Below are 19039 nucleotides of genomic sequence, written 5' to 3'. Positions count from 1 at the left end.
GCCACAAGTGGTTAAAAGTGACGGGAACTTCAAACCAAATTCGGCCCAAATAAAAGTGCGACAGGCTGAAGTCTCCAAGTAGGTAGCTAACTAACTCCGGGTACTTCTGCTTAGGTCGGTTTCTGGTTTGACAGCAAGCACACTGTCAACAAAAAGCTAGCTAACGTTAGCTCACTTCCTACCGTTTCAAGTTCCGGGATTTGCTTCTACCTAGTGACTGCTCGTTTTGTGAACACACCAAGTGGGGGCTTGTCATCTCCCACTCGCGCCTTTACGACTGAACGACGCCACATAAACGATAACTAACAGCTATTACACCGTGAGGCGAATGAAAAACATCATAACGTCGTACTAAAGACAAACTGAGTATCTTGAGCAGATAGCTTGTCTGCACTCTAAAGCAAAACCAAGTACTCTCAACTACATGCTGCGTTCACAAACATCGGAAATTATGAAGTTCCAAATTTCAGCGCGCAATAATCTCAATTTTTTTCTTTTCGAACACCTTTAAACACATGCTAGTCCGAAGTCTTTATTTCTTTTGTATTTTGTAAAAGTATATATTTTCAATTATGTTTTATTTTCAATGCTTGATTTCAAATGTGACTTACAGAAACTTGCGCTTGGTTTTGTAATAGTGTAATTTTGTTTCTTGATCAGAAGTTCGAGACTTTTCTCAGTAGTGCCAAACTATAACCTGGAGTAATACTCTGCCTCCTGAACACAAATTTTTGGTAAACAGTAATGTGCTGAATCTAGAAGTCTTATGCCGCCCATCCTTATATTTTCCTGGGGGAGATGACGGAGTAAGGCAAGGCAAGTTTATTTATATAGCACAATTCAACAGCAAGGTGATTCAAAGTGTTTTACAGAGACATTAAAAAACAAAAACAACTAAAAAGCATGATTTAAAATGGGGAAAAAATAAAGGAACAGTAGATAAAATCAGTAGTTAAAATGTACGTTTTGAAATTTAGTAAAACATTGCGAATTTGGTGCTTTATTCAAATGCAGCTGAGAACAGGAGTCTTCAACCTGGATTTAAATAAACTGAGTGTTTCAGCTGATCTGAGGCTTTCTGGGAGTTTGTTCCAGATATATGGAGCATAAAAGCTGAATGCAGCTTCTCCATGTCTGGTTCTGACTCTGGGAACTGATAAAAAGCTGGATCCAGATGACCTGAGGGATCTGGAAGGTTCATACTGGGAGTAGGCAATTTACTGAGACATATAGGGAAATGCAGGATAAAAGAAAAGGGAAAAAAAACAGAGGCTGTACAATTCTAGCGAGCTTGAAAGCCAACATGGTATGGCTACATTTATTCATCAGCACAGCATGAACTCTCTTAAGCAACTTAAATGCTCTTCAGGAATAGTTCTCTTAGAACACCCACTGTTCTACCACTCCCCTAACCTCCTCTGTACTGTCCAATTCTTGTGAAGTTTTGCATACCTCAGCCATTTCTCTCCATTTCCCTTCCTTAAGAATGGCTTGTTGATGGCCAACCTTCCTCTGAGGTTACTTCTGATGAGCCTTCAGTAAACGGTACATAGATCCTCTGTCAGTTTTTGTGGATTTTTTCTGTTTACTGTTCATCTGTTGTAGATATTTGTTTTAGGCTTGGCACTCCCCCCCCCCCCTCTATTTGTCCAGTTTTTCTTGCACCTAATACCAAATTATGCCAAGTCTTCAGCTAGTAGCTCTTTAGAAACCAGCTTGTTGCTGTAACATACTCAAACTGTGTTATCTTTGGAATTATGTGTCTAAAAAAGTGCCACTTTAAAACTGGTCCTGTGCTAAGCTATCTGGTATATGCAGACATAAAACTGGTTCCTCCCGTGAGTTAAATGCCCCCTTTTATGCTTGAATTTAAAGAGAAAAAAACATTCTCCCAAAGATGGTCAGGTACAAGGACTGAATATGAATATGAGTGACAAAGCAGCCCACATTTAAAGAAAAACTTTGAAAGACTTTCAGAAAGCCTTGAGAACTATTGCTCATCAAAATCTTTTAACCTATGGGCTACATTAATGCCTGTACTGCAGAGTTTAGGAAGGGTACACAAAACAACATTATCAGCTCCCCCTTGGCACAATGAACTCTGAATAAGAAGCTTGAACTGTATGAACATGGCTGTGTTTACAACATGACAGTTTTCTGAGAATATGACCTACAACCACACTAACCAAGATAATATTTAGCCCCACATCTAGCAACAGAAGCATGTGTACATCATCTGATCAACAGCACCCCCTGTTGATCAGTTAGACATTAATTCCATGTACTTGGTTGCCGTTTTATACATTTTATACTTTTGTTAAAATGAATGTGAAAACACAGGACAGATAACAAATCATTTATTTTGCTAGACAGATGAAACAAACTGAGCCATGATAGCAGCAATTCAACTATTAGAATATTTACACTATCACATCACACCAAGGACACATGTAACCCTTTACAATGTAAACACATGATACAAAGACATATTTCAATGCTAGAAAACAAGCAACTCTATCCCACCAAAAAATGAAGAAACCTGCTTTCTGCACCAAATACCTGCTTCTACACTTAAGGAGTTCGTGTCCTGAACATTGTGAAACAAGTTTCCACAGGTGAACGACAGAGATGCTTGTCTTTAAATTCTGTTTGAGAAATTCAGACAGTGAAAGGTGAAAATAAGACAAACCATTAGCAAGGATTGTCTTTGACATTATTGTTTTTTTTTTTCAAAGAATGAGATTGTAAAATGTGAGGTAATATAAGGACATCCACTGTGTAATCATTTCTGTATTTTATGAAAAGAAAATACTGTAAGCGTACACCGTCTCTGAATGAATTACACTGCAGTTTACATCTGTGCAGTGAAATCATATTTGGTGACAAGTATCAGTCGAAAATGATAACTACATAAAATTATTAAAAAAAAACAAAACAAGTGTTGGTACAATGATTTTCTGAATAAAAATAAATTTGTCAAGTATAAGGTTGGGAGTTCTGAACTGCTTCTGCAGAGCAGCAAACACCACAAACGTTGCCTTTAACCATCAACGTCCATTCATTTCACAACATAAAGAACCAAAGGTGAAGTGTTGTTGGTCGTCCCGTGAGCGTGTCTCTGTGTGCATCTCCGCACACACGATGGTGAGAGAATGTGTGTTTGTGTTATTGAGAGAATGCCTCGTCTTTCATCAGCATGCGTGGGCTCTCCTGGTTGTCCATGCGACGTCTGGGACCCATCATGCCTAGAGGAACACACACGCCATTTATTTATTCAATCCAGACACAATTGATTTCAACTGGTGTTTAGTGTCTCAATCACTACACTATTACTGGTTCTAAATTATATGTGCACCAGACAATTTATTAAGTACAGCTGTTCAACTGCTCATTAAGGCAGATATCTAACCAGCCAATCACATGGCAGCAACTCAGTGCATTTAGATATGTAGAGATGCTCAAGACAGCCTGCTGAAATTAAAATTGAGCCTCAGAATAGGAAAAAAAGATGATTTAAGTGTGGTTTAAAGAAAACAGAAAATATCCAATGAGCAGCAGTCCTATGGGTGAAAGTGCCTCATTGATGCCAGACATCTGGAGTATGGTAATAACCACAATACAGTTAAGGTACACAGAAGAGCATCTCTGAACGCACATGTTTAGCCTCGAAGCAGAAGACCACAGCGGATGCCCTTCCTGTTAGCTAAGAACAGGAACCTAAGACACATTTCCTGACCAAATTTGGACAATAGAAGGTTGGAAAAACATTGCCTGGTATGGTGAGGCTTAGTTTTTGCTGCAACATGCGTAAAAAAAACAAAAACAAGAAACCATTGATCCATTCTACCTTGTCTCAACTGTTCAGACTTCTGGTGGCAGTGTAAGAGTGTGGGGAAATATCTCCTTGGCACAATTTGGCCATTATCAATGTGGACCAGAATCTCTGAGGAATGTTTCCAGCACTGCGTTGACCCTGTGCCATGAAACATGAGGGCACTTCTGTGCACAAATGGGGTTCCAACCCAGCACAAGAAAGATGTATTTAATAAAGTGGCCAGTGAGTGTATTTTGAATTATTTTTATAATATGCTAGCTAGCAGAAATTGTTAAGTTGTTTTTTTTAATATTTCTTTTTAGTTGTACACTTGGTTTATACCAGTAGGTGCCTGGGGGTAGCTGTAGCTCAGGTGGTAGAGCAGGTCGGCTACTAACTGGAAGGTTAGATCCCAGTCTGCTCTAGTCTGCATGCCAAATATCCTTGGGCAAGATACTAACCCAACATTAATAAAACATGGCATCACACGTCCATCAGAGTGTGAATGTGTATGAATGTTAGATAGGGAGCAATTAACAACTTAGAAAGTGCTTGGGTGTGATTGGGTAAATGTACAAGTTGTATAAAGAGCTTTGAATGTTCAGAGTAGAAAAGCGCTATATAAGAACCTCATGTTGCTACACTGTGAAGTTTCTTTATTCTACAGAACCAAACGTTCTACCGCATCATACTTTGGTGTGGTAGAAATCTTATGAAGTCAGGGATGTGACACATATAGAGAAAGCAAAACAGGATATCTTTATAGCCACCACAGTCTGAAGCCAAACACCTTTAACACTTCATTATGCGACCAAATATATGGTCATAGTTTCCTGTTGAATTACACTCATTAATAGTGGCTAATAAAATCAGCTGACGTTACCACGTAGTTGACATTTGGGACAATAAAATTCACCACTTCACTTTATTCTATTAGACATAGATTATTAGGGAATTCTTGTGTAATTTTGCCCTTGAAATCACTTACATGGGGATAGACTGGTAGAAGCAGCAGCTACTTTTGGCTGCTCCCTTATTTTTAAAGGGTTGCCAAGCGGGCAGCTCTGCATGCTTGGTTTGGCAGATTTCTTTTTTCTTTTTGATGCAACCTCAAAGGGATTTGTGTCTCCTCCTGCGATCGGGCTGAGGAGTTTTCATTTGTTAGGCGAATGTGTAAACCACTACAGTATGGACTGTACTGACAGATAGGCGTAACCTGGAAACATAATACCTTCAGCCAGACCAATATAAGGACAGAACAAAACATGTTTCATACACTGTAATGTGAAAATGATTCTATATGCTGACTCTGCTATGCTTCACTCTGGTATCCACTGTTATAAAGTGATCTGTGGGTAATTTAACTAATAGTATACATATGACAGCATATAGCAAAGCTGCACTGTTTTAAGATCTGATTACATACAGACAAGCTCCAGCAGGAAGTTAAAATCTTGTTTTCACTCACTGTTCTTATGCTTGAATGATTTGGATCTTCTTGGTGAGTTTGGATTCTGAGGTGGAAAGACAAAATATTTTATTTTTGAGTTTTTACATGCAGACAAATGCTGGGGCTATTAAAGCAGCAATGCCCAACATGTTTGTTTAGTTAAAGTATAAGGTTTGATGAAAAAAAAAAGTACCTTATCAGATTTCCTTTTCTTGGCTGTAAAAGAAAGATTTGTTTTAGAGATTTAACTCAGAGTTAACAAATATTAGTCACATTTAAATTTCACGCATGCGCAGCCCAAGACTACGAGAGCGTCACCTTTCTTTTCTGCCCCATAAGACCAGTCGTTATCATTGACGTCATCATTATCCTCTTGGTCACTCTCTGACTTGTTGTTGGTGTTGTTACCAGTAACTATTCTGTAAAAGAGGAACAAGCAAGGTATTGCGCGCGCACACACACACACACACACACACACACACACACACACACACACACACACACACACACACGGAGTGAGTCAGCATTATTCACTGCAAATAACAGTTTGATTATGAAACAAACCGACTTCAGGCTGAAACTGATTTTTTTTGTTTTCTTGTTTCTGGAGTTCATAAGATTATCATTATTCACTATGCTGCAGGCAGCATAACGCCTGCAGCATATTTAGCTTATATAGAATACTGTGCAAAAGTCTTGAGCCCCCCCTTTCCATTTATGTTTATTTTGCTAGGAAGATGAGGGATAGGTGCGGTGATTTAATGAAACATGGAAACAGAGTATATAAGGTATATATAGAGAATATGGGCAATTCTAATGAGTTTCAAGTTTATGATATGCCTTTTTGTTCTGTTCTCTCTCAAGATGATCGCACACTGCCTCGACATTGAGGTCCTGGCTCTGGGAAGGCCAATCCATGACTTACCGGTATGGTGTTCCGTTGTGTGTTTTTATATCCGGGTATGCTTTACCTGCACTAGCAGTGTGATTGGGATCATTGGCTTGCTGTTGCCAATTATTTTCCAGATATTATTGCATGATGAATCAATATCTGGGTTTTTTTTTTCCCCACAGTGGTGACAGGGCCTCCAATGTGTTTCACAGATGGCTGTAGAAACTCACTGCTGTGCCTCTTTCCTGACCTCCACAGCGCATACTCACAATTTCACTTATGTATATATTACTCCATCAGACGTGTTTCAGTGGATTTTCAGTCCAGTTCTTGTGTAATTTTGCATGTCTCAGCCTTTCCTCTCTGTTTCCCTTCATTAAGAATGTCTTCTTGACAGACAGCCTTCCACTGAGTTCATTTCTGAAGAGGCTTGGATGAACAGGTCCTGTTTCATCTCTTTGGTGTACATAGTTTTTGTTTTTTGGTTAAAGGTCTGCCACTACTTCTTTTGTCCTCCACTTGTCCAGTGTCTTTGACACAATGCACATCACCCCAAGATATCCCAAGTTTTTGGATAATAGCGCTGTGGGAATCACTGTGTTTGTGCCAAAAAAATAAATAAATTTTGGTTTGTCAAACTGTGTTTTCTTTGGTGTTTTTGTAGATTCAAAAAGTAAAACTGGAACAAACTGCAAATTGTTGTTACAGGTTCCCGGTTGCAAAAAGTAAGAAATTAAAATTAGTTCATTGCCAAGTTGTCTTTTATGTGTAGACACAACACTGGTTCTGTCCTTGAGTTCGGCACCTTTTATATGCTTGAATGATTCACAGGTCAGTGTTAAGTAACTTAGCAAACAAAACTAACATTCCTTTAAAAATGGTCTAGTTAAAGCAGCCAATGTACAAAGAAAACCTTTGAAAGACCTTCAGAAAGCCTGGAGTTTCAAATATATGAACCATCTCTCAAAACCACTTAAAAAAATGCCAAGAACATGTGGCTCCTTGGAAGCCATAGTCAAACACCTTGGTTTTCAGATTCATAAGACAACACGGTGAAAACATTTGAGATTACCACAGCCTCTACTCACACAGAGTCTCAAATCAGCTGTGTTGGCTGCTTTTTTAATGCCCATACCTGCGGTTGGCTATACGGCTGCTGTTACGTCCCATCCCCAGACATTTCTCCAGGTGTGGAGCAAAGCGTGAGGCAGCAATACTCCGGCTACAGTTGGGACATACACACTCCTTGTTTTTCCACTGGTTGTACACTTGGCCAAACACATCCAGTCCTGGCTGGTCCACAATTTCTGGAAGTCGAAATAAAGTCATTTGATTTATACGTTAATTATTCTCTGGTGTACACTGGCTGATATTGAAGAAACAACTCAGCTTTACTTGGCTGAAGAAGAAAAGAAAGAAAAAAGAAAGTCTGTGCTCACCGAAGTCCCTCATACTTTCTTGGTCCGTGTCATCCAGGAAAAAATAGCCCTGCTTTACTGCCCGGTGGACCTCAAAGCAAAGTCCCAGGCAAGCATCCTCCACTAGGTCAGACAGGATGTCCTGAGCTAGGGCCTGGCAGGGAAGAGAAAGACACACAGTGTTGCCTGATTGCTTTATTGTGTTTTTGTTCTGAAGCAATTCAGCCACACGTGTCTGCAGATACAATGTGCATTTCCAAGTCTACCAGAAGGCTTCCACGCCATTGTACCTCCAGCTTGCTGTTGTCCAGGCTGGACACTGAAACCTCCTCCATTTTCATTTGCCAGAACTACCAGATGAGCAGACACTGCTGTGGTCATGCTGTAGCTCAGCAAGCATTGGCCAAAACAGGGCTGCAGCGGGAGGGATACACAAGTAAGCAACACGGTGGCAAACAATGAATGCAAATCAGTCTGTGGGTGAGATGCGTGGACTTACAACTGCACGTTGAACACTGCCAGGGAGTCACTTCCCAACGTTTTAAAACCTGGGGGAAAAATGACATTAACTTGGCGTTGGTGGGTGTTTTTCCCCTTTTAAGCACTGCAACAACTCAAAAAACCAAACAAACAAACAACAACAACAGACGAAAGAAGGAAAACGTGACGCTACAGCGGTGCTCCGAGTATTACCGTGTAACGAAAGTAGCTTAGCCCTAACCTTGGAGAAGAAAACAAAGAGCTTGGCTGTGAATGGGCTGCTTGCGAGATGAATTGAAAATGCCAAGAGGTTAAAGGAGAGGCGGTATCGTACTCACGACCCCCCTCAACAGCACAACTACACAACACGCACAGCTACTAGCCAAACATGCTAATCCTGTCACATTAATTAGAAGCTATGCAACACATTTAGTTGTGACTGGCTGTGTTATTTTATTATGTTGCTGTTTTTTTCTTCGACGCTGGAGAAACAGAGTAACAACGAGGCTCTTCCCCGAACCCCGACACCGCTGCTGCACTGCGGCTGTGCGCCTTTCAACTCCCCGTACAAACACCCAGCAAGGGTGGGAGTGAAGGGACAAAGCGACGCCCCAACCCTCACATAAAGCTCACCGACGGATAATAAAGCAGCCTCAACCCAAATCCCCTATTAATTGTGTTTATTTACCTGTTTCGGCAGGCACCCATCTTTACATCAGAGATCAGGCAGGAGCAATCGATCGCTACACGAGTTCCCACCAGCGATTGCTTCCTCTGCTCTTCTAAACCAACTCCAACAGAGTAGTGATGGGATTTCCGACTCTTTTTAGAGAACCGGCTCTTTCGCCTAAACTCACTAAAAAGAGCCGGGTCTTCAAGTTTATTTGTTGCTTTAATTAATTTATTATTAACAATAATATAAAATTATGCACAAAATGAATTACTAATGTAAAAAAAGTGGTTTATTTATATATGTTTATATAAAAATATATGTAGTGGCCTCTAGAGACAAAGCACATACAAATTCCAAAGCAGGTACAAATTCCAAAACACATTTCTAGCGTTAACTGAACTTCCAAGACAGAGCTACCATAGATCACTTAAATTACACAATTGAAAGCATATGTGTATTTGTGTATTTATACACAAACACTGATATATATTCAAATAATTAAAAAAAAAATGATTGTTTACCTGAAGCGGAAAAAAGTGTGAGAGAGAGGGTCAGAGAAAGAAAAAGAAAAAAAAACAACAACCCACGGCTCGCATCCTGCACGTCAAAGATCCGGCTCTAAGAGCCATTTCGTTCGCGACACATCACTACAACCGAGTGTTTACCTCCCAGGGCAGCATGTGACTGTGTTTCCCCCACGCCGCTTACCAAAGAGCTACACTGTGCCTTTATTTCACTTTTTTCCCCACCACCCCTCCTAGTTTTTGCCCGGTTATTTGAATTTTACAGCCAAGATTAAACAAATCTTTAGGCAGACTTACAGCATTTATCGCAAAAACACGTGGGACGTAATAAAAAAAAAAAAAAGGCCATCAAAAATCCAGAAAATCACACCATTTTATCTCAAATAGGTGTCTACTGATAATAAACCTCCCAGTCATGTTTGATAACAAGATGAACCTTCTTAACTGGGACGTCCCCCCCCTTTTTTCTTTAATAGTCAAATGAAGATAAGCCTGTTTTCATTTTAGTAAGAAATACCTTTTGTCCTTTTTTTGCTAGTTATTTTTCCCCATTTCATACCAACCTATGGATCCATCCCGACTGAAATCCAAAGATTGTTACCAGACAGTATAATTGCTGGATTAACAGGATACAGGCAAATACAGACTATCAAGAACATACTACTACTACTACTACTACTAATAATAATAATAATCTTCAGCTTCCATTTATTCTTATTTTATTAACTTTGCAAATATAATTGTCTGTTTTGGTCCCACATTTCTTTTGTAGGGATCTAGCCACCCTAATTCACAATGGCTTCTCTATGAAACCACATGACACACACACGTATCATCACATTACAAAAATAGCTAAATATAGGTGCTGTCAGTATATTTATCTTTCTTTCAGCACCACCTCTGTGTGCAGCATAAACAGCATTCAAATGGACTATAAAACAGACCAGAAATTACAGGAGACACAGATTTGAGACTCTGAATCCTGAATTCAAACCTGCAGGAAAAATCAGTATGTAACTGCAAAAAAGGTGGAAGTAGTACCAGAACTTCCACGGGTGAAGAAAAAGAAAAATAAGCTAGTGAAACGATTTAAGCTGTTTTTAATCAGACTATACATTTAGAGACACAAGGCAGCTCAGTGGCCCAGTGGTTGGCACAGTACATCACAACATGAATGTTTAGGCTCGACTCCTCCGTGGTCAGCAAGAATCACCTCCAGATTTCTCCCACAGTCCAAAGACACACATGGTAGGCGAACTAGTGATTTTAAACTGGCAGTCGGCGTGAATACATCTGTATTAGCCCCATCACAGACAGGCAACATTCCCAAATGAAATTTATGGATCGACGATATGCACGGCGTTTTTACTCCCCAGTGTTCACTGAGAGTAAAGTTAAATAATTGGACACGTAAGTGCCAGGAGGCATTGCCAAGAAGGCTGCAAACTGGCAAAACTTCCTTCTGTAAGGAATCTGAAAACACCCCAGTGTGTTTTGTGTGTTTCATCATTTGAATGCATTAACTTGCAAAAAATGATTCACAACACAACAGACAGATTAAAATTCCAAGCATCGCTGCAGCGTCCATGTAAATATAAACCATCTTGCTTCAGTGTGGAAGTCAGAACAAACCCTTAGACGGTGAAGAATGTGAGGTTGTGAGGTTTTTGTCACCCACTCGAGGGCTTTTCCCTCTCTTCAAATTCAGAACAGCATCTGAATTTTCTGCATTTGGTTTTTCAGCTGTCCATCTCATCACCAATTAATACATGTCAAACATTATATCATCTTCTTCCTCCTCCTCGTCATCATCCTGCAGATTAACGGGGGACATTTCATATTTAGATGGACTGAATCATTTTTAATAACAAGGAACATGAAGGAAAAAAGGGTCTAATATTTCACAAACCTCATCAAAGTCCAGTATGTTGTCGTCTTCATCATCACTGCTGCTCTCGATGATTTCGTCTTCTGAGTCCTGCGTGACATACAAAAAAATTAGAAGAGTGCAGCTTAAAGAACATTTTCTTCATCATACAAATTATACTATTCCCATTATCACTTATTCTCATTCCCCCTGAATATACATTGCTATATTACATTGACTTCTCCGACATTTACCTGAAGCTCTTCAAGCATGATGTAAAAATGTGAGTCATAAGTAAACCCTGTGAATAACTTGACTGCATTCATATCACGAGCATGAACTTGAACATGTGGGTGTATTACTTGGCGTTTGCTGTATAAATATTCAGACTTACTGATGGCTGCTTCAAAAATAGTTCGTCCTTGTCAGAATATTTCGGTAAGGTGTCCTCAAGATATTTTAATTTCTGCAATAATGGATAGGAATGTTATTATATTAGAAAACAAAAGACAAAAACAGGAGACTGAATTTTGAGGTACTCACACGAGGGTTCTGTTTTTGATACTCATTCTGCTCATCTGGAGTCAGTGTCTTTAAAACAAAAGTGTGAAAATTTAAATACTAATTAAAACTTTAAAAAAAAAATGAAAATTATAAATAAATATTTTCCTACCTTAAACCACTCCTGCAGCTCGATGGAGTATTTCCTCAGCTTTTCATTTACTTTTAATTGGTACCGGGACTTGTCCTTTATGGAGAGTTCATGCCATTTTTTGTTGGCCGCAGCAAAGCGGTCTTTTGCATTTGGGATTTTTTCTTTTAGAATTTTCATCTGATCCTGGCAGAAAGCCACGTTGACAGACCTATAAAAATAAATAAAATTAAAAATTGTCTTTCAGGATTTCATTTGTCGAGTTAAAATTAATCCTTGAAGGTGAGTGAGTTTGACAACTATGCTCACATGGATGGCATCTTGGGCTCGCCGGGTATTTTCTCCTTGGTTTTCCTTTTGAAAATCTGCAGATTTATAACAAACGTGTTGATTTCAATGCCACACAGTTAATACTTACATGAATGAAAAGAGAGCTCAGAAAACAGAAAGCTCTTAGAGGCAATTGCCAACAGATAGCTGAAAAGGTGACAAATTCCAAATTCCCCAAAAGTATCAAAGAAAAATGTTTGTTCTGTTAAATGAAAGTGGCAAAGTGTTGGCACCTTAACAGGACAATGTGTCATTCCTTCATTCTGGTAGTGGATTTGAACCATGAATATTCTTGCATCAGTGCTGAACACAGGACCAAGCCATACTCAGCTAGCTCTCCTGCCCCTTTGGTCTTTTGCTTTTTCTTCCCAGTGGAAAGGAACCAACACTTTTGCACATGTCTGTACATTTGTTATTATTTATAATAAAGAGCAAAGCATGAGGTCCAAACGCCCTTCCAGATTAAACGAATTTTCCATTTACTTGCAATGAACAGTCCTCTCACCTTACGCTTTGTAGGCAAACTGATCTTTGTTTTGCGGAGGACCTTGTTCCGCTTCTCCTCATCTAAACTCTGAAGATGAGAATACAACATAAAGTCAGCATTCACACAAAGCCCGTGAGATTTGTTAGCAATGCTGCACCTATGATCTTAGAACTTACCATTAGATACGTATGCAACTCACTTTCATACCGCATCTTCAGCTGAAATGAATGAACTACATGTTCAACTCTGCTTCAAGACATTATTAACATAACCCAACAAGATCACCTTGATTTCAAAACTTTGTTTTGCATCACAAAATAAAAAAAGTAATTTATGCTGCTATACCTCTTTGGAGCGTGTGTTGTAGGCTTTTCTCTCCTTTTCACTTAAATTTCGCCACCTCTGGGACCACTCTTTTATGTAGGCTCTTGTTGGGACACTCATACTACCAATCAGCTCTTTGCAGAATAAATTGTAGCCACTTCTACAGATATACACACAGAAAACAAACAAACATGCTCAGTAGCCTCTTCACAGAAGACTAGATGTGATTTTAAACTACATTAAATCAAAGTTAGCATTAAACACAGGCCGCACAATCACACAGGCAGTCAGAAATGCAGTTTTCCAGCATGTTTGTTCAAGAAACTCAACACTTAGAACACCAACAACAAAATATTGTCTTAAACTAATGCACCATTACTGTGCCCATGTATAATCTTTATTCTTAATACGCTAAACATACGCACTGAACACAAACATAAAATTTGAATAGAAAACCAGAGCTATGCAATACACCAATTTCTGGTATCAATACCAAGTAAATAAAGGGCCTGTGTTGCAGAAACAAATACACATATCAAAACTTAACCTATAAAAGACAGCTTATGTAATGGAGAGAACTGATTAAATGTGCCATAGGCTATAAATAAAATGAACATGACAGTTGCCAAGCCAAGTGTGTGTATGTATGGCTTACATAGGTGGCTTGACAGGCAGACCCTCAAAGTCCTCCTCTGACTCACTGGTGCTTTCAGGGACCACCTTCTTCCTTTTGCTCTTCTGAAGGGATTTGCCATATTTTTCCCTGAAAGACAAAAACATTTGTTTGGCTTTCCCCCCCCTTCTTCTTGTACAGGCAGCCTACTGGGCCAATCCCACACATACACAGCTGGGAACGTATGTTTGTCTTTTACCTCAACTCCACCCTCTTATTCGTGAATTCTTTATATGCGTTCCTGTATTTCTCCAGATAAAATGCCTGAAAAAGTAAATAATTCATGACTTAAAATGTGAGCTTTTCTGACGATGGGAACAGGCAGTGTTGTAGTGACAGCTCCTGATATACTTTACCTTCTTTTTGTCGGGGAGCAGACTGAATTCTTTGCTTGCGATTTTCATCAAACCTGCACAGCTCATCCCTGGATTCTTCTTCTTAATCTTGGAAAAGACTTCCTTGTAATACCAGGTATTTACGGGCATGGGTCTCTTCGGGTACTCTGGATGGAGCTAATTTTTCGGAAATGTGAATACTCAGTAGAGGGCAAGTACAAGCAACAAAGGAATACACATTTAACGCTATGCACCTGACCAGCAGTGTGTAATCCATGTGGCCAAGGAGATACTGCCCAGAGCCATGGCATGTTCCAATGCTATAACAGTCAGCTGTTGTTCTGCAGTACACATACATGGCTTCCTGTGTAAACATTTCAAGCATAATCTTTTACTAGGTAAAAAATTAAATGGTACAAACGGTCTATTTGGCTGAAACAGTCTTTTTGGAACAGGAAGGGGACGTCCCCAAACTGTTCTTAAAAAGCTGGGACCATGAAATTGTGCAAATTGCTTTGGTATGCTAAAGCACTAAACTTTTCTGTCACTGAGATTAAGGGCCAGAGAACAACCCCACACTGAACGCCTAACCCAGACTCATCCATCAGATTGTCACACAGAGAAAAATGATTGCACTTGGTGGTGTGAGGCTTGGATGCAGCTGCTAAGCCATGGAAATGCACTCTTCAAAGCTCTCTACCCTCTTTTTTTGATCTAATCTGAATAAGAAGTTTGGAGATGTCTAGAGAGTGACTCTGCAAAAATAAATAAATAATAATAATAGCGACAAAATTTCACAACTGCACTTGTTGCATGGGTGGCATCCTATCACAGAACCACACTGGAATTCACTGAGAGCTTTAAAGCAGCCCATTACTTTTGGATTTTGGTCCTGCGTAAGACTGAGGAGGCGCTTTTGATAAAAAAATTTTTTTTTTTTTGTAAATAAAGCGATTCACATGACATTTAAAAGACAGCTTTCCACAGGCCATTTTTATTCACAAACTGGAGGTATAGAAATTGTTATGATTCTGTACCTACTAGAGATGGACCGATCCGATATTACGTATCGGTCCGATACTGACGTAAATTACTGGATCGGATATCGGAGAGAAATAAAAAATGTAATCCGATCCATTAAATATCAAAAAAGCACCTCACAAAACTTGCGACACAGCGTAACTCGGCTCATAACCGTAGCACGTCGGAGCAGTGTGCTCACGTGATAGAGCGGCTGTGTGTACCAGCATTTCATCTCCGAGGAAGTGATCCCAGAGAGAAGTAAAGCAAGTGTGTAAGTTCATCTCTAAATGTTTGTAAAGCATTCCCACGTTAAGCTTAACAACCGATATATGGAGCGACTTCCTCTTTTCTCTCCCTCCCTGTCCTGCTGCTATTAATCGTGAAACTGATTAATGATCAGCTGATCGGCATTTCTGTCTCGAGTCCGTCTCTCTTGTTTGTTTTTGGCCCACTTTGCACCAGAAAGAGGAAACCAGCGGCTGAACAACAGCAGCACGTTTAAGTTTGATAAGCTGTTGTTAGAATTTATTTAATATTACTTTCTACACCAGGATCTTTTTCTATGTAGCTGACGGCTGGTAACTGTGCAGGGGCGGATCTAGCAAAGTTTAGCCAGGGGGGCCGATAGGGCATGAACAGGGAAAAGGGGGCACAAAGACATACTTTTCTTTCTTATTCTCATTTAAAATGTCTAGCTTTTAATAAATAATTATCCGAATCTTACACCCAGAGTTTTAATCTGATGTAAAATGTATATCAGTCCATTACTGTATATAGTAACTATTAAGTCTAATATACCCTAGTAAGCTATAGTACTTTTTCCTTTGGGAAGATACCATCTGTGCAGTGTGCAATTCTGTTGAAGAAAGATGTTGAATCTATTTAATTATTCTTGAAAAATAATTTATTTCTGTGCATTTTTTCCCCACACTGCATCAAATTAAAGTTGATTACGTCGAAAGCTAAATTGGCTAGTCATTCATATGTATATTAGGTTGTTACCTGGGAATTCTGGAGGGAGGGGAGTGGGGGTGTGTGATTGAGGGGGTGGGGGAGCTGCTAAAAGCTGTGAACTTCCTTTTGTGTTTCATCTTGATGCATTCTCAATCATCCAGGGAAATAAATCTCCAAAAGTCACCAACTTGGAGTGTTTCAGTTTGCCATCTTAGGGAGAATCAACACACATGGGTGTAGGTCCTTTGTTGCTGAGATTTATTGATATAAACAGTACAAAAAACCAACCATTTGTACACATATTTACAAATAATAATAAAAAGTGAGTGAGTACATTTCAACATTTTCAGCAATCACTCACAATCCTGGCACTGCCATGGTATCTGTAGTCTGCATTTACCACATGTGTACCTGTAGCAGTGAACACATCGCACAGTGGCATGATTGTTCTTGCATTTGTGTTTGACCTGACACATGGCTCTTTTTCCAGGGCTAGGTGTGGAGGGTTGTGTCCAAAGCAACTGTTCTTTTCTTGCCTTCTTCGCAGCTACATGAGAGTGAGCCAACTCTCTTGCAAGCTCCACCAGGAAGTCCACCCGTCTTTCCTTCGTCCCGGTGCATGCTTGATACAGCACATGTGCATTCAGTGCTGCCATGTCAATCATGTTCGCTGCAATTTCCAGTGTGTGGGGATCATTTGTCACCAACTGCATCACGTGCTACAACCCTGGTCTACATATCACCGTTGATGAACAGCTTTTCCCATCAAAGACTCGGTGCTGTTTCCTGCAGTATATTGCAAGTAAACCTGACAAGTTTGGGATCAAGTTTTGGGTGGCTTGCGACCTAAAATCCAAGTACATTTGCAATGTCTTCCCATATCTTGGCAAGGACCCCAATCGTCCCACTGGGGAGAGACTTTCTGAAAATGTAGTAATGAGGCTGATGGAACCATTCCTAGACAAGGGCAGAAATGTTACCACGGACAATTTTTTCACATCGCTTTCACTTGCGCAAAAACTTCTTAGACGGTGTGTTGATTTCTCCCTAAGATGGCAAACTGAAACACTCCAAGTTGGTGACTTTTGGAGATTTATTTCCCTGGATGATTGAGAATGCATCAAGATGAAACATAAAAGGAAGTGCACAGCTTTTAGCAGCTCCCCCACCCCCTCAATCACACACCCCCACTCCCCTCCCTCCAGAATTCCCAGGTAACAACCTAATATACATATGAATGACTAGCCAATTTAGCTTCCACTTGGCTGAAGCTAAAGCTTAGCTAAAAGCCTACCAGCCATTTGGCTGCTCTCCAGGTTTTATAGGTAGGTAAGCCAAATGGCTGCTCTCTGGGAGTTTAAGTGTTTTAAGCATCATGAGGTGGAGGGTGGTTCCCTATTTTTTTTCGCTGGGAGTTTGCAACCCTATTAGTTAAGTTGCTTAATATTTCTACTAAGTACTCTTTAAAATACCAGAATAGGAAGGATGGAGTAGGTTTAAGGTCATTAGATTGATCAGTATTGCTGAACTATGAAATATTTTGGGTGCAGTGTATTTTTTACATACAGGTATAACAGAATAGCATTACTGTTGTTGTTTATTTAAACTTGAGTATGAACTTATACAAAATGCAGCACGATATTAAAACAAAAACAGTTTTATTGATTAAAAAACACACTATATCGGATTCATATCGGTATCGGCAGATATCCAAATTTATGATATCGGTATCGGACTTAAAGTGGTATCGTGCCATCTCTAGTACCTACCTTTGCGTTATTGAGGGGATCAGAAAGGACACTTTCAGCTTCCACAATGAGCTCTGTGAGGTTGCGAACCTTCCGCATCTGAGAAACAACAAGGATATGTACAGTGTAAATCATATATTTGCTCAAGTCTGGCTCTTAGCAGTGAAACAGGCAATGCTGAAGTGAAACTGAAGATTTGAACATCTGCTAAAGAATAGTTAGGGATACTGAACTAGTAAATGCAAGCTAAGTTACTAAGTTAAAGTTAGAATTTGACCCACCTTCTGAATAACCTCTTTCCACTTTTGTTTGCATTCCTCCGGAGAAAAAGGAGGGAAGGCCACTTTCTCCCAGTCTAGAGTTCTCTCTCCATGGGTATAACTGAGCTCTTTCTTGTCATCCAGGATGTTGGCTTTCATTGCAGCGAGAAGTTTCTGGAGGTTTTTCTTGCACCATCCTGCACACGTACAGAAAGCACAGTCAACCACGACAAAGGATCCAACGGCCATTAACGAGATGTGAGCTTGCAAAGGCACTCTCATGCTGGGAAGAAAACTGCATATACCCACCAGACTCTTCTGCATTCTTTCCAGCGAGGCTCATGTTTCAAACAGAGCTTGTTTCATTCACACAAGTCCTTGGATGTACCGGCTGCACACAAACTACCCAGACATTTAAACTAAACCACGTTATTCTGCGTGGCAAAGTTAGCTAGTTCGCTAAGCTATCAGACTGATCTAGCTTAAGTTAAAAAGTTTTTACTTTACTGCTGCTGCTCACCCAACAGTACGAAACAAGGCGTAAAACACACGCTGCTCTGTTGGGCAGGAAGTAAACGCGTGCCAACTAGCCAATGAAAAGTGACATTCTTCTTCTTCTACGGGTTTCCCCGCCCTTCTTCTTCGTCGTCTTCACGAATAATTGCACAAATTGGCGCAACACTGCCTTTATCTGGTGGATTGTTGATCAGACGGTAGATTAATGGGAACTCTTTTTTTTTTTTGTCATTTTATACGATCACAAAAAATGAGTTACCCTAAACCATTTTGTAGCTTATAAATCAAATAAACTACAAAATGTTCTTTCAGCTGTTTCTTCTTAGTACCACTAATAAGATTTGCAAATCACTGCATTCTGTTTTTCCAGTTACATTTTACACAATTTTCAGATTTTCTTGAATTGGGGTTGTATCTCCTTCCGCTACAGCTAGAACACAAACATCCCAAACTTGAGCCGCTAACACTAATGTAAATAAATATTAATACACAGCAGTACTTGGAGAATTGGCGACGCCTCCTTTTCTGGTGTCTCGGACAAAGTGTTTATCCGGAATTCAGAGAATCTAAAGAGAACTGTCTCCAGCAAAAGTTAATAACACTTAGTAAAAATGAAAGC

The 19039-nt window shown here is 39.8% G+C and overlaps 2 protein-coding genes and 1 long non-coding RNA gene across 4 annotated transcripts; 1 reads left to right on the top strand and 2 right to left on the bottom strand.

Annotated features, from left to right (window-relative positions):
* The first annotated feature begins 11 nt into the window (after positions 1-11).
* LOC146703134 (uncharacterized) lies at positions 12-6637 on the top strand. Its single transcript, XR_014921965.1, has 3 exons — positions 12-78; positions 6129-6191; positions 6339-6637. It is a non-coding gene; the product is annotated as an uncharacterized LOC146703134 (long non-coding RNA).
* atxn7l3b (ataxin 7 like 3b) lies at positions 2341-7924 on the bottom strand. Its single transcript, XM_085466255.1, has 7 exons — positions 7865-7924; positions 7596-7728; positions 7292-7463; positions 5583-5683; positions 5458-5480; positions 5283-5328; positions 2341-3245 (listed from the first exon to the last, which is right to left on the bottom strand). Exons 1-7 carry the CDS (start codon positions 7913-7915, stop codon positions 3166-3168), a joined length of 606 nt encoding a protein of 201 aa, XP_085322381.1. The 5' UTR covers positions 7916-7924; the 3' UTR covers positions 2341-3165.
* Positions 7925-8073: 149 nt separating this feature from the next.
* LOC146703132 (nucleolar transcription factor 1-like) lies at positions 8074-18506 on the bottom strand. Of its 2 annotated transcripts, XR_014921964.1 has the most exons (16): positions 18214-18506; positions 17926-18101; positions 17666-17743; positions 13941-14096; positions 13784-13848; positions 13567-13674; positions 12933-13071; positions 12764-12805; positions 12606-12674; positions 12080-12135; positions 11792-11981; positions 11662-11709; positions 11513-11584; positions 11161-11229; positions 10884-11064; positions 8074-8122 (listed from the first exon to the last, which is right to left on the bottom strand). XR_014921964.1 is itself a non-coding variant. In XM_085466254.1 (15 exons), the coding sequence occupies exons 1-15, from the start codon at positions 18245-18247 to the stop codon at positions 11014-11016; spliced, it is 1353 nt and encodes a 450-aa protein (XP_085322380.1). In that variant the 5' UTR covers positions 18248-18506; the 3' UTR covers positions 8999-11013. The 2 variants fall into 2 exon arrangements, 1 of the variants encoding a protein (XP_085322380.1); XM_085466254.1 differs by lacking the exon at positions 8074-8122 and having other exon boundaries at positions 8999-11064.
* Positions 18507-19039: the final 533 nt, after the last annotated feature.

Source organism: Copadichromis virginalis, linkage group LG8 (genome assembly GCF_057382275.1).
Source record: "Copadichromis virginalis isolate Kocher_CV1m ecotype Utaka linkage group LG8, C_Virginalis_male_GT1.1, whole genome shotgun sequence".
In the NCBI taxonomy this organism is placed as follows: domain Eukaryota; kingdom Metazoa; phylum Chordata; class Actinopteri; order Cichliformes; family Cichlidae; genus Copadichromis; species Copadichromis virginalis.
The sequence above is the reverse complement of the archived record's forward strand: the minus strand, read 5'-3'. Positions and strand labels throughout refer to the sequence as shown.